We start from the raw sequence: 15632 nt of genomic DNA on the forward strand, positions 1-15632 counted from the left end.
GCAGCAGCTACAGTGAAAAATTTGGCTCTATGTCTTCAAAAGTCAATTTGGGATCACGGGGCTCCCAATGAATTGGATCACACCAGACGAGCTGTATAAACTAATTTTTATTTATTTGCCAGTTGTTATTTGCCACACTGTTTTGCTGTGAAGCTCCAGAAATGTTTTGTGGACTAAGAAACTTCAAACTTCAACTTTCCATCGTGAGTAGATGATGACTGAATTTTCTTTTTCAGGTGGACTTATCCTTCCTAATAAAACTAATGAAGATGCATGCAGGGAATGTCATTACTGTCCCAACAGTGTATATCACCACCAATGGACGACTCCAGACAGAGAGTGGTTGTGTTATATTTATTACCACAATAACACAACAATCTGAGCATCTAGATATCATAACAGGAATATTTTAACTTCTCTACTGGTGAAACAGTTCCTTAACGATACACAACATACCCAAAGTCTCAAGATAGATACATCACTTTACAGCTACATAGGGCACTACTGCACACAGTATTTTAATCTTCAATATTTAGTCAGAGATTCACAAGCATGTCAGAAACACCTTTAATACTCAACAACAGCTAAGTGCATTTACATTGTGCTTCAGTCTCAGATTTAGCCCACACGTCCTAACCTGTGCTTTAATCGTCTTTTTTATGTAATACGGAGTACATACTGTAGCTATGCATACATACACAATGAACAAACGCACAGGGACAGAGTGCAATAACTGCTGGCAGACTGCTTGAATAATTTAAAAAGTGCAGGAACATTTCTGCTCACAATGGCAGGCAAAAGCCCCGACAGAACTGACATTCACTATGTGCACTACAACAAACAAGTGTCACCATGTAATACACACAGTCTGTTGAGGATGGACATGGAAAAACAGAAGTCAACATGCCCAATGCATTTTCAGCTGTTCAGTCCATATATAATATACGTTTCTTCTAAATTCAAAACAGCCAAGGCTTTCTTTATCAGGAGGTAAATCCTTGTGCTGGCTCTGTGATGTGGAATAAGAGAAAAGATTTGATTGGATATGGCCACAATTCCTGGTTTATAACTTCGAGCACTATGCCAATTATTGGTTTAATATTCTGAGGGACTGTAGGAAAATTATTAGGGGGGAGAGGGGATCAGAAAAGTGTGAGGGGAGGGTCTTTTTTCCTCATTCAACTTTTATATTCTTCAGCTTTCCTTTGAAGTATAGTTAAAAGTTACTTAATTATGCTTTTAATTGTTAAGGAAAACATTTAAGGCCCTGAAATCATTTTCTCAATCAGCTTTTTATTATGTGCGACGGAGTCCCACAGGAACACACATTTTTCTGTGGTAATTTCATTTACAATCTCTTATCGCTGTTGGAGTTGTTTCTACAACATCACAATTAATACTGCTCCAGGACCGTCACTGCAATTGACCAATCATATTTTTGCAAACTCAGGAAAAGACTGAATAAATACACATGGGAGAAGTCTTTTTTTTTTTTTTTAGACTTTTTAACACCTCTGTGTTTGGTGAAATATGGGAGGTTATTTGCAGTGGAATTTTAACTTTACAATTTTTACCAGGTAAAACTTATTCCATTCGAATAGGGCTTAGGTGAAAGTCCAGCGCCTCACCCATTCAACCATCATGACTTTTTCTTTTGTCAGTTGCAATGATGGTCCTGGAGCAACATTAATTATGATGCTGTATAAATCCAGATGTACAGTTGCTGTAGGAACAGCACCAACACCAAACAGGATTTTGCAACATCTGAATCAAAATCTGTTGAGAGTTGGTGGGTTGTTGTTTTTTATGCTGCCAAGCCACTGTCAATTAAATCTTACCAAACCATACCCTCACAGTCCTGATGAACCCTAAAGTCCCTAAAGTAACTGACACTCTTGTCTCTCTACCTTTAAATGTAGGCATTTACGGTCACAAATACAGAACTTACGATATCATGAAAATACCACAATAACTTTTATCTAATGTAGACCCTCAGTGAAATGTATCCTATTTCTATACAGTAAATACACAGGGACAATCATGGGCTGAAATTTACTCCACACTGACTAATGACTCACAAAACACCTACAGTATATGGGGTTATAACCCCTCTGAAACAGTAAGGATTTATTTTTATTAAAACTTTAACCAAATCAAGATTTTAGTGTTTCATAGATTATGTTTTTATATGTTAAAGAAGTTAATCATCTAGCCATAGAGAATTTTCACACTACAATGTTCTCCTCAACATGGGCGCTTGACCTCTATAGAGCCCTGCCTAAACTGAGCTCAAACAGCCGCAAACAAAGTCCCTCCACTTCCATGAAATCCTCTCTACCAGCTCTCTGAAAAGTGGGCTCTTAGCATTTTCTTTCCTTTTCAAAAGTGTTCATCTGGAAAGGGTGACATGCTTTGCCTCCAGACCCCTTTCAGTTCCGACCTTTCATCGTCTTTCATGTCATAAGCAGGAGGGATCTCAAAGCATTAAACAACACTGCGTTGTTGTTGTTAAAACTTCCATTTGTGCCTCTGCGTGCAGAGCACCATGCTGAAAGCCGCCTACATGCCTCCCTGTGGGCATGTCACTGTAGCTACACAAGGCCAGTCTGCATGTGGACATGTAGAGGGTAGGGGTGGTAGACGAGCGGGGGCTGGGCCTGGGTGATGAAGTAGCTGCTGTAAATTGGCTCTGACATGTAAGGAGCCGGCTGGTAGAAACAGGTGACGTTGGCCGTGTTGGGGATGGCGTTTTGCTCGCCCAGCACCCTCAGAGCCAGGACTGTGATCATGTTGAGCGTCTGTCTCCTCTCGTGTCCCATCAAACACACCGTGCTTTCATCTATCACGCGCCGCAGGGTCATCAGGTAGTCGTACTTGCTCGCCTCCTCGTTACCGATGAAATGGCACTGCAGGTAGGCCTCGATCTTTCGCTGCTGCTCGCTCACATCGGGGAAGTCGATGAAGAAGCGGGAGCACATGTATCGCTCCAAAGACTTGATCTCTGTCTCGCTGGCTGGCCTGAAGTTCCTCACCAGCAGGTCACTGTATTTCAGGAGGCCGCCTCCTCGGATCTCCTCTGGGTTGTGGGTGGCGATGAGGCGATGGCGGAGGTGGTCCAGCGCCTGTTCAAAGTCTCCGTACATGCACTCGGCTTCGACAGTGATGGTGGGCTCCTGTGTTGCACCTGCCCATGAGCTCGCTCCGAAGCTTTTCGGGACAGTGTCTGCGTGCTGGGGTGTTTGCTCACTGATCTGAGGCTGTGAGGCTACATTTGCACCACATGTGTTGCTTTGAGCATCTGAATCAGGAGGCTTCTTTGAGTGTTTTGGCTTTACACTTTGTTCTTCAGTCTGATTCAAGCCAGTCCCCTCCTGAGGTGTACTGGCTGGACTGTATGTGGGAACTGTAAGGGTGTCTAAGGTCTTCGGCTTTGAGGCCGGAACGTTTGAGCAGTTACCTTGAGCGCTGTCATGTAAAGAAGACTTTGGCTGAAGCGGTTTAGGGATTTCTATGGGTGGAAACAGCTGTGTTGTAATTTCTGATACATCAGTCAGTAAAGACCATTTCTCAGGCTTATTGATCATCTTTCGTGACATTTTTCTTTGTAATTTCGGTGAGGGGCAATAATCCGGTACAATGTCCTGTGATGTGCTGCAAGTTTTCTTAGCTGGAGGAGGAAAGGAAAATTCCAGATGTGAATCTTGCAGGGTTGGGGTGTTTTCAGTCCTGCAGATTACAGAGTCTACTTTGAACGGAGTTATATCCTCACAATGTTCTTTCTCTTGCGGAGCTGACTTTTGTGTAAGCGTTACAGGTGCTGGCTGGGAAGCTTGTGACCCAGAGAGATCTTCGTTGCTCTGAAGCTTTAAACTTGCGTGTGTCGTCAGCGTATCCCTGACGTCTGCAAATAAAGTTTTAGGGGATGAAACTAAAGGATAATCGCCATGAAACGGTCCTTTTGCTTCGCTATTTTCCTCACATAGCTCAAACACAATGTCCTCCTCTGAATGAACATCCTCTATGTCATCCACTTCCTCTCGCTGTAAGTCAATGCTCTCAGCTTCTAACACCTCTGGTGCCTCATGCTTTCCATCTACATGTTCAACCTCTACATGTGGAAGATCTTTCTCAAGCACAGAAACTGCTTGATCCTGGCTTGGACTTTCTCCACCAGCTGCCATTGCCGAATCTTTTTCAATATCTGCTTCTATATTCAGGGGAATGGTTGCTTGCCCTTGCTCTTGCTCTTTGTTTCCATCCTCATTGTCTCTTTTGGACGTATTCCCAGCATTTAAAGCCAACTTTCCTCCTTGTTTCCTTTCGGTCTCCCAGTAAGACTCCAGCATACGATCTAATATGATCTGGAAGGAATCCACGCTGAACTCAAACTGTCTCCGAAGGGAGCTCACAAATCGGAGCCCCACAGTTTTCGCTCTGTTGTTAGAAAGAGAGATAAGGCTCCATCTGTCGTGCTCATTGAAAACTTTTACCATCTTTTGCACATAGGCCTCCTTCATCGTCAGGCAGGTGATTTTCCGTCTGTTCACTCCACAAGGGAGGAGGTCTCGTAGGCTGCCAAGCACCACCTCCTTAATCACCTGGAGGTCCTCCTGTCTCGGCAGCTCCACTCCAAAAATGATGTCTAAGTCTCTGTAGCCGAGGCCGTTATCCCTCACCAGGACGTGGCTGGCAGTCGCGCCATTCAGCCGTATATCTTTCACCTGGATGTCTCTTTCGACTAGCCGATCCTTCACCACACGAATGATGTCTTTCGCTCTCACCTGCAGTGTTGGAAAATTCCCTCGCCCATGGATGGGGATCACCTCAGTCAAGACCTTGTCCAGAGCTTGGATTTGCTCGAGGGTCAAGTTGTGGAACCTCTTCTCTGCTTGAAGCTCCATCATCCTCACCTGTGAAATAGAGGTCTGAGTATGTATCACAACATGGCTATTTTCTTATGTGAGAAATAATGGCCAAATGAAGATTTAGGCATAACAACAGTGGAGAAGTCATATTGTAATCTTTAAAAATGCTTTTTCCTAGGCCTTCTTTTGTTTTCCTCTGCTCCTAAAGGGATGTTAAACAAAAATACAAATAACTGTGTGGAAGAGAATTTTTGTTCCCCCTTACTCCTCTTTGTGGCAATGTTTATCATCTAGATTTGAAATACAGTCACCGATCTGGTTTTCTTCAACAGCTAAGATAAAGGGGACAAACTCAACTGAAATCAGAGGACTGAGGGAGTATCAGTGAGCAACTCGTCTGGTGTGCTACCAATAGGAGGCAACACCATCATAACATGTTGTCTCTCCAGTCTGTCATGTCAAAATGCTTATTTCTTCTTGTTCCTACAGTTAAATATTTGAGTTTCTCTGTGTAAAGATGTATGTTCAGAGTTTGAGGGTGTTTTTACACAAGTTTACTTTCTCTCTGTGGTCATTGAAAATCACATAAGAGGCGGGCCTACGAGCATGATTTGTGACATTACAGCATACACAAGCGTGATGTGGAAACTTGAAGCCTCCAGTGCGCAAACACTGAGAATGGAGTTAGCAGTGAAGTAGGAGACATCTTGTGTCCAGCAGTTAAGAAAATTTGCATTTTCATTTATCCTGTAATAGTCCACAGTAATTTTTACGAGGGAGAAGGAATGTGTACAATTTAAAGGGTTTTAATGTGGTAATTATGCTTTTTTCTGCAAAAACAAAATTTCAGGCACAGTTTAGAGATTTTTTTTTATGTATGCCTTAATACATATGTGGAGGGGATCTTTAATTTTCACATGTTGGGCTTCTTTTAGGACTTGGAACACAGTAATTCAACAAGTTTTCAGGCTGAGACCCAAAATTTCAGAAGAAGAAGAAACAGTTTTATCTTTGGACTTGATTTTTTATTCATTCATTTTTATAAACGTGCTCTTATAAGTTTCATTAAGGGACCACAACTTTCAATTTGTTATACAACCTGATGTTACACAATGATAAATAAACTGAATGTTGAACATGCATATAAAAATGTGGTCTTATATTTATTATCTAAAAAAATCATGACAGAATATTCTCAAACATGGTTGTCATAATAACAGATATTTGCCGTAGACAAAAAATGTATAAGATGTGACTGGTTGAGCTGTGAAATAAGATAAATGTGCCTACTTTACAACCTCTCCCACAATGCATTGTGAGGTTTTCTGACAGCGACTCAATACATTCCAGTAGGATTATGTACGTCACTAGGTCCTGGTCATGCGAGATAAACGTTCAGAAGTTGTCATGTTGTTTTCCTCCATTATAATGTGCCTGTCAGCTGGCTACAGGTGACTCATTTGTCTGTCATTCAGTGGCTGTCAGCTGCAGGGACAATCTAGGTGATAGATCTATAAGGGGACAGGATGGACTTGTTTCTATTGAACCTGTCTATAAAACTCTCTTCCACTGAAGCCGGAGTACAAAATCGAAGCACGTCATACCAAACAAGGCAATCAATGCAGTGGTGATACACTAAACTGCATAATGATGCTAATAACCAGCTGTTGTTGATTGACGATGTGCTAATTCCTGCTGTTGTAATGTGAAAACATTGTATTTGTAAGAGAAAAAGGTACGTCATCATTAATGTACACTCACTGACTTACTCCTGAAGCACTGTCAGATTTTGAGCCTGTTGCTGGCAGGCTTTAAATGGCCTTTATGACAACATGAGGTTTCAGGGACCAGTTAAAGATCCCTGGGGTGTTTTGAAAGATGAACGCTCTCATCATCCCTTTTACTATATGCATTCAATACACTGAACTTGTTATAAGCTGCTTTTAATCAACTTTATCAACTTTAAGATTTTTTTAGTCAGCACATCAACAGAAAGAGAAGAGTTTGAGTGTGTACATTTAAGTGTTTATTTAGATACATAATACGAATAGGGAAATTTAGCGTATTACATTTTGGACACTGGTTACTCTTAAATTTCCTGCTGCTCCACCACACTAATACTAGCCAATTTTTGTTTCCAAATGTAATCAAAACCAAGCCAGCTGTGTACGAATAGAAGATGTGAAGACTTTCAGGTCATCAGATCTATAGTGATTTAGGTGGTGTATCATATTAGGGCGATAGGGTCCAAAATCATATTGCGATTATTTTTGACAGATTTTGTGATTGTGATATGATTCACAATTAGTGCAAATCATCAATTAAACATCCATCCTGAAAAAAATATTAAAATCAAGATGATGTGACATTTGTTGGGGTCTGCAAAAAAGAGAACAAGATTTGTAGACTACGGCATCTCTGCAGCACTACAGGACTTCATTATGACGTTGATTTGCTCCTTACCTTTATCAAGAAATTGCTTCCTTTTGCAATTTGGATATTGCACTTCGATTTTGATTATATTTCTATGATATTATCGGCCTATCACAGATATCTAGGTTTCAGCATACAGTATTTGTTGTCCAATATGTGGAGATATGAAAACCTTATTTTTAGAAATTATAATGCAGAAAAAGATGTGGCTTGTAATTATCAAATTCCCAGTAAGGTTGACTGTTTCAGTGCAGTGATGTTATTTAGACAAAAAAGGTTATAGGTTATCATATATTGTTATAAAGTTATTTTTTTATATCGTTTTATTTAAGCATTTTTTAGCTTGCTTGGATGAAGACAGAGGATGAAGTAAGTAAACATATTGTTGAACTTTTTAATAAACTGAATTAAATATAGCTAGAGTGACTAAAGCTTAATGTAAGTACTAAAAAAAAGTGTTATGTTAGTGTAAATTTGCTCTGTTTGTAGACTAGCCTGGGCTTGTGATGTGCTGCTGAGTGCACAGTGTGTGAACAGCCAGCTACACCCTCAGCCTGTGTTAATACTTAGTGGTCTGGTCAGCCTTTAGAGTAAATACAGTCAGTGGCAGCAAAACTCGGGGCAGAGGGAAGCGTGGCCCACAGCAGCCCCTAGTGAATCTCAGGGGTTACATCAGCTCGGTCCTGCAGCAGGACTGCTCTCCTGCCACTTGGCTTCTTTATAGATAAGACTATATGAGTCATACAGCCCCTGAATGAAGCATCACTCGTTGGCTCTCCTGGATCCTTCTGGCGACACAAAATGCACCACTTACGGTGGCGTTAAGGTTCTTAAATCCATTAAACATTTAACCAGTAAGCCTGGTAAATGGTTTTAAAGTGTATTACAGGCTATATTATTCAGCCTATAGATTGTCGTGACAGGAGGCAAACACAGGCTGCTGGTGGACATGTTTAAACACTCCTACGACTATATTTTGCACAGGCCACTTTTGTTACACGTTGTCCTCTAAACTCAAAATGTTGCCCCCTTATCAACTGAATCATCACTTGGTTCAAAATGAGCCCAGTGTCTGTATTTTTTTTATTGTACATTTACACTCGTCACAAGACAGACACGCAGGTTAAAGTTAACAGCCGGGCTAAGTAAAAGAACTAGCAAGAAAAAACCCCAAACAATTACCGTTAACTGCGTTTTGCCGGAATTAGACACAACAATACAACATTTTTTAAAACTCACCTGTTCTGTGGCTGAATTAAATGAAAAGTGAAGTCAGAGCTGCAACACGAGGAGAAGAAGAAGGGGGGATACTGCGATATCCAACAGGTTTATCCGAGAGGTCGATGCTGAAGTTGACACGGACAGTTCCCTCTCAGCAGCACACGAGCACTGTTTCCATGGCAATCAGGCGTCACGAAATTTACGGTAAATCACGACGCTCGCTCTCTCCCTAACTGCCGAGTGACAGCCGTTCAAGTTTGCAGCAAACGAGCTATCTCGGCGCCGTCCAAACGCATCTCAACTGTTTGATAAAGTTTGACTTTTATTGGTGGAGCACACACCGATGTGTCTAGAGCGAGCTACCGGCGTGCCACCGCACTGCCGAGCTGTTGCGGGGTGAACATCACATCAGACGGAGTGAGTCATCCTCTCTCCCCGCCGTGATCCACACGGTAAATCTAATCATCAATCAACCGCCTTCACCGCCCACCACCCCGCCGCCACAGCACCACGTCCACTTTTACCTGTGTTAACTCACTAAACAATAGCAACGAGCTAATGCGAGCTAAAGCACCAGAAGTGTCGTGTTTTACTGTCAACGCTTAGTTTTTTTTCCCCTTTTCATTCACATTTTGCGAGGAGGGGGAGGGAGGGTGGGAGGTTGGCAGCTCGCTCGTGACGTCAGGTGGAATACCGCCACCACGTGACGCTGACGTCGTTCGTATTTTGGTCAGGAATCAGGAAGTGCGGAAGAAGGCGAACACCGAAACCCACAAGACTGGAGTTGTACCGACAAGTTTGCTCTGTTTAACTACATTTTTCGCCGGTTCTTCGTGAGGATTTTATCGTGAAATTGTTGGATCATCAAAGAGTCGCGTCAAGATGTCGAAAATGGAGAGTATCCTTTTAAAACAGCGGTGGGAAAGAGACGTAAGACTGTGGTGTAGTTAACGTCAATACGACGGCTTCATGAGCGAACACAACAACTTGACGAGAGTGGTGAGATGTATGTGTGACAGACATTTGAAACATCGGTAAGTAGGTCAGATATTCCCTAAAGGCACAAGTGCTGCTGTGCTGAGTTAGCTGAACTTTTCATAATCGATACCAGCCGTCACAAAATGGGACAAAACTTGGCTGAAGGTCTTGGGAGCTTCGTTGCTAATGGCTGGAAATACCCACCAGCTAACACACAGCCAATTTAAACATGTTGTCGTTAGCTAATACTCAAAATAATACGTAAAACAAAGAAAATAACTGATGACGACTTTGCATTTGACATGTTTTACAAGGTAACTGTTATGATTATTGTAATGAAACACTGCGCCATTAAGGCAACTTTACAGGAAGTGCACTGAACCCAGGTAAACTGATGGGAAACAAAAGTACCGGTTACATAACCTGGATATGTCACTTCATGGCGACTCAGTCAACAGTACATTTGTAGATACTTATATAACATTTTTAAATAGCAGACCAATTCTACATTTTTCAAATTGTAAACCCCTTAAGGAAGAAAGGTATGAACATACAACTACCCTGGAGCCACAGACTTTCAGGGGCCCAGAGGGCTCCAGGGTCAATATGAGTCAGTTATTTTGTGATTGTTTGTTTCGTTGGACATTTACAAGAATGTGTGGATTTACAAGGGTTCACTGGTCATTTTTGCCTCCAGAATAGCAGTTGTGGAAATCTTTGTTGTTATTTGTTCCCCCATTTTGTGCCAGGGAAACAAAGAAATATTTGTGTTTTAAAGGGACACTATGTAGTTTTGGCGAAGAAATTCAAATGCAGAATTTGAATATTTACAGTATTAAAATTGTAAATTACCCGAGATAATACAAACAAAAAAAATATTTGTTTTTTCCATAACTGAATAAACAAACTGTCCCAATAACACTGTCTGAAACTAGAAAGGTGGCAGGGTCCGCCAAATATGGACAAAGTAAAACAGTATGAAATTGTGTTGTCCTTTAAGGTCAGTGTGTTTATTCAGTCATGAAAACAAAGAGAGTTTGTTTATTCAGTTTTGTTTAGGCAGATCTTTCTCTTCGGATTACATTTCTGAATCTGATTGATATTGGCTGATACCAATGTTCAGCCTATAAATTGGTGCATCTTAACTACAGTACGAGGCAAAACATATTATAATCCTTGATTATATTATTTCCAACAATCTATAGTATCTGAATTTAGATGAGATATGATATAACGAATGCCAACAGGGATTCAGAAGCTTGGTACTTACTGTATATGTCATGGCCTCCCACTGCTAGTTCCTCCTGCAACAAAGCAGTTTTCAGAGCTTTCCCCAGAATTAAAACTTGTCATCCAAGATTGCTTGATGTTTTTGTTTGGAGTTTGTTCTTCTTTAACTTCACAACACAGAACATCTCTTCCAATTAAAATTTACCGCCAAAGAACTCCAAAGAAGTTCCAAGAAATGTGACAAAGAGGAAAAAACGGAGAAGGCTAAAGTCAAGAAAGTAAGTTGCAGTACTGAAGCCAGTTGTGGAGATAGCACATTATGAAAGCCTGTTGGCTGCTATTGGCCACAGAGGAGTTTTACTGAACCGCTTTATTTTTGTGTCGTCTCCAGGCCATCCAGAAGGGGAACATGGAAGTGGCGAGGATCCATGCAGAGAATGCCATTAGACAGAAGAACCAGTCTGTGAACCTCCTGAGGATGAGCGCTCGGGTAGATGCTGTGGCAGCAAGGGTCCAAACTGCAGTAACGATGAACCAGGTACGTTGAATACTGGGTCGTGCTACTGCTGGCCTAGAAAACCAGCTACAGCTTATTTGTTTTCATTTTGGTTTGCATGTTAGTGATGGTGTTTTATTCCTCAGGTCACAAAATCTATGTCTGGAGTAGTGAAAGGCATGGACATCACTCTGAAGAGTATGAATCTGGAGAAGGTAGAGTGTCACGTACACATGAAACAATATTTTCTTCCACGTTTCTTTTTAGCAATTCTGACAAATAATTAAAAGAAAAAAAGTTACACTGTCTCAGTCTGTTTTTGCTTCTTTTTTTTTTAGATTTCAGCACTCATGGAAAAATTTGAGCACCAGTTTGAAACTCTGGATGTGCAGACAGCCCATATGGAGGACACCATGAGCAGCACAACAACACTCACGACACCACAGGTACATTTCTCCGCTCTGCTCTTTTTTTCTTTCTTGTTGTCTGAAAGTGTGTTTGAAGGAGAAAAGCAATTCACTGTGAATCTAATGTGTGTTTCAGAATCAAGTGGAGTCGTTGATGCACGAATTGGCTGATGAAGCAGGGTAACCTTTTCATTTGTTGTCTCCTCAGTCTTTGAGAAATTATGTTAACATACATAATGCGCATAAGTGTGTTTTGTCTGCGTTCTTACAGTAATGGCAGATTGAAGCGTAAATTGTGGTTATTTTGAAATATGTAGACATTAATTTGAGGATTTTTTTTAGATAGTATTATTCAGTATAATGTAAGATGATATTGCAAAGACATTGTGTTTTTTAATCCAAAAGTAAGGTTTGAATGTTGGTGTGTGCATTATGTTTAGATTGGACCTCAACATGGAGCTTCCTCAGGGCCAGACAGGATCAGTGGGTACCAGCGTTGCCTCTGCAGAACAGGTACGCATGTACAATTATGTGTTAACAAGCATTTATCGACTTACAGTGAAAAATGTAATTTAATATATTAAAAATACATTTATATCTATGTAAGGAGTCCACATAAATTTGATAATACATGCTGATATATTGTCATTTTGCTTCAAGAATATAATGCAATATATAATGATTGTGCATTTGGTAATGTGTACTGATAGTATTTAAAAATCTATAACTTAGAATATATTTTGATAGATAATATATTTAGGTAAAATATATGTTAACATTTTTACAATATATGAAAAAGGGCAAATATGTATATTTGTCAATAAATACATAGTGTATAATTTTATAAATTTAATAATACATTGCAAGTACTTTATGTTTTCACCCAATGTCTGTTTGTCAGTTAGTTGGTTGGATTGTCAGCAGCATTACACAAAAACTACTTTGTTAAAGGTGCACAATGTAGTTTTGGGAAAGATAGTTAAACCATAAGAGAAAGATCTTCATTGACTGATTGTTATTGTATTGTTAGGCATAACCTAAACAAACTAAATTAACAAACTCTCTTCATTTTATTTATTACTGAATAAACAAACTGACCTTAAACAACAAAATAATTTCATACTGTTTTACTTTGTTTATATGTGGCGGACCCTGCCACCTTTCTAGCTTCAAACAGTGTTCTGGGGACCTTATTTTTCTTCTGAGAACAGCTTGTTTACTCAGTTATGAAAAAAAAAGTATTTCTGAGTTTGCATTATTACCTCATCAATACTGTAAATATAAAAATTCTGAGATGGAATTTCTTCTGCAAAACTACATAGTGCCCCTTTAATTTCTAAGAGAATAATGTATTGATCTTAATTTTAACAAATCTGGCGTATTTAGGTGGCTGGTATCTGTGAGTGAGTACAATTTAATGTAGATCCAAATAAAAATCTGGATCTAGAGAATATTTAATTATGTTTTATTTGATAATGAATTAGGCTTTATTGAGTTAAAGGGGGCTTCTGACTGTCTTGACAGAGGTATGCACTCTACTGAGTGCCATTCCTGTTAAATATATATTTTTGTGCATATGAAGATGACACTAATTTCAAACACAACCCTGTGTCAACTCTTCATATCAGTTTAATCTGTAATTAACAATGTAAAAATATTGTCATAACTGTTTATTGACACAAATTATGTGGGGAAAAACCTAGAACGTTAATATAATAATATAATATAATTTATTAGCTCCATTTATATGGAAATGTAATTCCGTTGCATAAGGAATGGCACAGATGAGATTTACATGAACATACGAAATCTTGAACCAGATTACTTGTTTGAATGTAAATTAAGGGTTTATTACAGAGATTGGGTGAAAAAGAGAGATTCTTCTCGCCTTCGTCTTCTTCACTAATGCCTCTTTGCTCTCTCTTGTCTAAAGGATGAGCTGTCTCAAAGGCTCGCCAAGCTCAGAGATCAAATGTAAAGGACGACTGCAGTGGACTGGCACCGTAATGCGACGCTCTGGAGCACCTGTACACTACCTGAATATTACCCCCAAACACCTTATATTTACGTCAAGTCCTTTCTCCTCTCTACATCTCATGTGTCTCTGTCGAGGAGCAAATCTATCATTGTTTTTTTCCTCGCAAATTGACTCTGTGTTCATTATAACCTTTGGATACCTTTTTATGTTAACTAAAAGAGATGCTGGTTGTGGAAATAAATGAACTTCTCAAATATACATATTCACAAGTGAGGAAGAACTAATAAGACTTTATTGTTTCATATGTTTACTTCAGAACTCCATACGTTGTTAAAAAATATGAGTGTGGCAGTAAATACCCTGTATTTATTAGCCGATTTCATACACTCATGGTGAATAAGTTGAAGGTTTCGGACTGTAGAATAAAATTTTCAGTTCATACGTGCATGATTGCAGAAAAAAATTATGCTTTTTCTCTTCTTGGTATCAGAGCGTGAAAGAACTTCTTCCTGACTGTCGAGTTGACTTGTTGTGTTGACATGTTGTATTTTACTTCAGACAAATATTTTCAGAAGAGACCGGATCATCAACCTGTGTGTTTTTCTGGTCATCTTCAGTGTTTTCACTGATCCTTTGGGAAGGGGTTACAGTTTAGAGATTACATACAATGAGTAAAAAAAAATAAAAATTTATAATACTTTTATCTCTTTGCCTTTTCATTATCATTTTCATCCATCTCATATTAATCTCTATTCCATCTGTAGTGAAATATTTGGAGAAAATAAATGCCTTATACCATAATATATATATATAGGACCATAATATAAAAATGTAACATAATCATATAAAAGATGTCACTATGTAATTTATGTGTGTTACCAGTTATTTCTCTAATTCACCCATCAACTCAATGGAGACAAGTTGTCCAAATTGTCTTTGTTATCATTTTTTGAATTTTCTGCTCCATTGCATGCAGATGAAATTCGAATGAATCCGTCACTGTGAGCTCTAATGCATCCAGCACTTCTTTCTCACATTCAGCAGAACTATGTTCAGTTAGTAAGAGAGATGCCAGGGACATTTGGGACGAAAACACTCATATCTGTTTATTTAGATGTTTCATAGTAATGGTATTTAGTGCATGAATACGAAAAATGTCTGAAGTACAAGCTGATGTAAGTTCAAGTAAGGGATACAGACAAACAAGGTGAAAACATGCCACATGTATGCAAAATCTTGCCATGTTGGCTCACCACTGCTTAGCACACTCTGCTCCTCAGCTGTAGCTAACTGTAAGGGACACCACCCAGACACATGCATACAGTGTGTATGCAAAACTGTATTTAAATATAACTACAGTTAGCAGGATGTCACGACATGGGGGTAAAGGTGTAATTAATGTGTATATGTGTGGAGGTCATGGACAAAAAATTGTTAAGACAGAATAATTATGGGATGGATTGATTGTAGTAATAATTCAACAAAGGTTGAATGAAACAAAGGTTTGTGATACAATTTATAAGAATTTAAAAAAAATTACCTTAAGAGACTTTAACGGCCACCGTGTATAAAGCTAATGGTGTTTGGTACTGAAAAGTTTTGCATTAAAAAAAAACAAACACATTGTCAAAACATCCGGTGAAAACTTTCAAAACACAGTCAAATGTGACCTCATTATCAATCACTGTTTTATCGCCATCTAGTGGCCTTTGTCGTGAATTGCATTGTATATGCACAAATGTATTAATATTGATATGTAAACTGTATCAGTGCGGTTTTACAAGTAATAAAGGTATTTTTAATAACAGTTTTCCTAATTTTTACAAACAGGATGTTTAGATGAAGATGATCACACAGCAACATACTTCCGGTTGTACCTATTGATAAACCAAAGGCTTAATTTCACATCTTACTGTAATTAATTTGTTAGAGACACAAGCTGGATGCTTTCATGCTAATTACTATTTATGTTAACTATTATTTTCTTGTTATTGAGTTACCAAAAATAAAAAAAACTACAGGAA

The 15632-nt window shown here is 39.2% G+C and overlaps 2 protein-coding genes across 2 annotated transcripts; one reads left to right on the forward strand and one right to left on the reverse strand.

Moving 5' to 3' along the window:
- Window positions 1-340: 340 nt before the first annotated feature.
- LOC311269244 (terminal nucleotidyltransferase 5D-like) lies at window positions 341-9155 on the reverse strand. Its single transcript, XM_084373294.1, has 2 exons — window positions 8538-9155; window positions 341-4910 (listed from the first exon to the last, which is right to left on the reverse strand). The coding sequence occupies exon 2, from the start codon at window positions 4902-4904 to the stop codon at window positions 2592-2594; it is 2313 nt and encodes a 770-aa protein (XP_084229420.1). The 5' UTR covers window positions 4905-4910; window positions 8538-9155; the 3' UTR covers window positions 341-2591.
- Window positions 9156-9256: 101 nt separating this feature from the next.
- LOC311269245 (charged multivesicular body protein 1b) lies at window positions 9257-14311 on the forward strand. The gene is made up of 8 exons (XM_084373295.1): window positions 9257-9417; window positions 10908-11005; window positions 11119-11265; window positions 11370-11438; window positions 11562-11669; window positions 11767-11810; window positions 12071-12143; window positions 13564-14311. Exons 1-8 carry the CDS (start codon window positions 9402-9404, stop codon window positions 13606-13608), a joined length of 600 nt encoding a protein of 199 aa, XP_084229421.1. The 5' UTR covers window positions 9257-9401; the 3' UTR covers window positions 13609-14311.
- Window positions 14312-15632: the final 1321 nt, after the last annotated feature.

This window comes from Pagrus pagrus (genome assembly GCF_965226575.1).
Source record: "Pagrus pagrus genome assembly, chromosome: 14".
Lineage (NCBI taxonomy): Eukaryota > Metazoa > Chordata > Actinopteri > Spariformes > Sparidae > Pagrus > Pagrus pagrus.

What these genes read in the sequence shown, in the direction of transcription:
- LOC311269244 (XM_084373294.1), bottom strand. Translation starts at nt 4,904, where the DNA reads ATGATGGAGCTTCAAGCAGAGAAGAGGTTCCACAACTTGACCCTCGAG.
- LOC311269245 (XM_084373295.1), top strand. An exon ending in CTGCAGTAACGATGAACCAG is followed by an intron (nt 11,266 to 11,369) that starts GTACGTTGAATA and finishes TTTATTCCTCAG; the next exon opens with GTCACAAAATCTATGTCTGG. An exon ending in AGAGTATGAATCTGGAGAAG is followed by an intron (nt 11,439 to 11,561) that starts GTAGAGTGTCAC and finishes TTTTTTTTTTAG; the next exon opens with ATTTCAGCACTCATGGAAAA.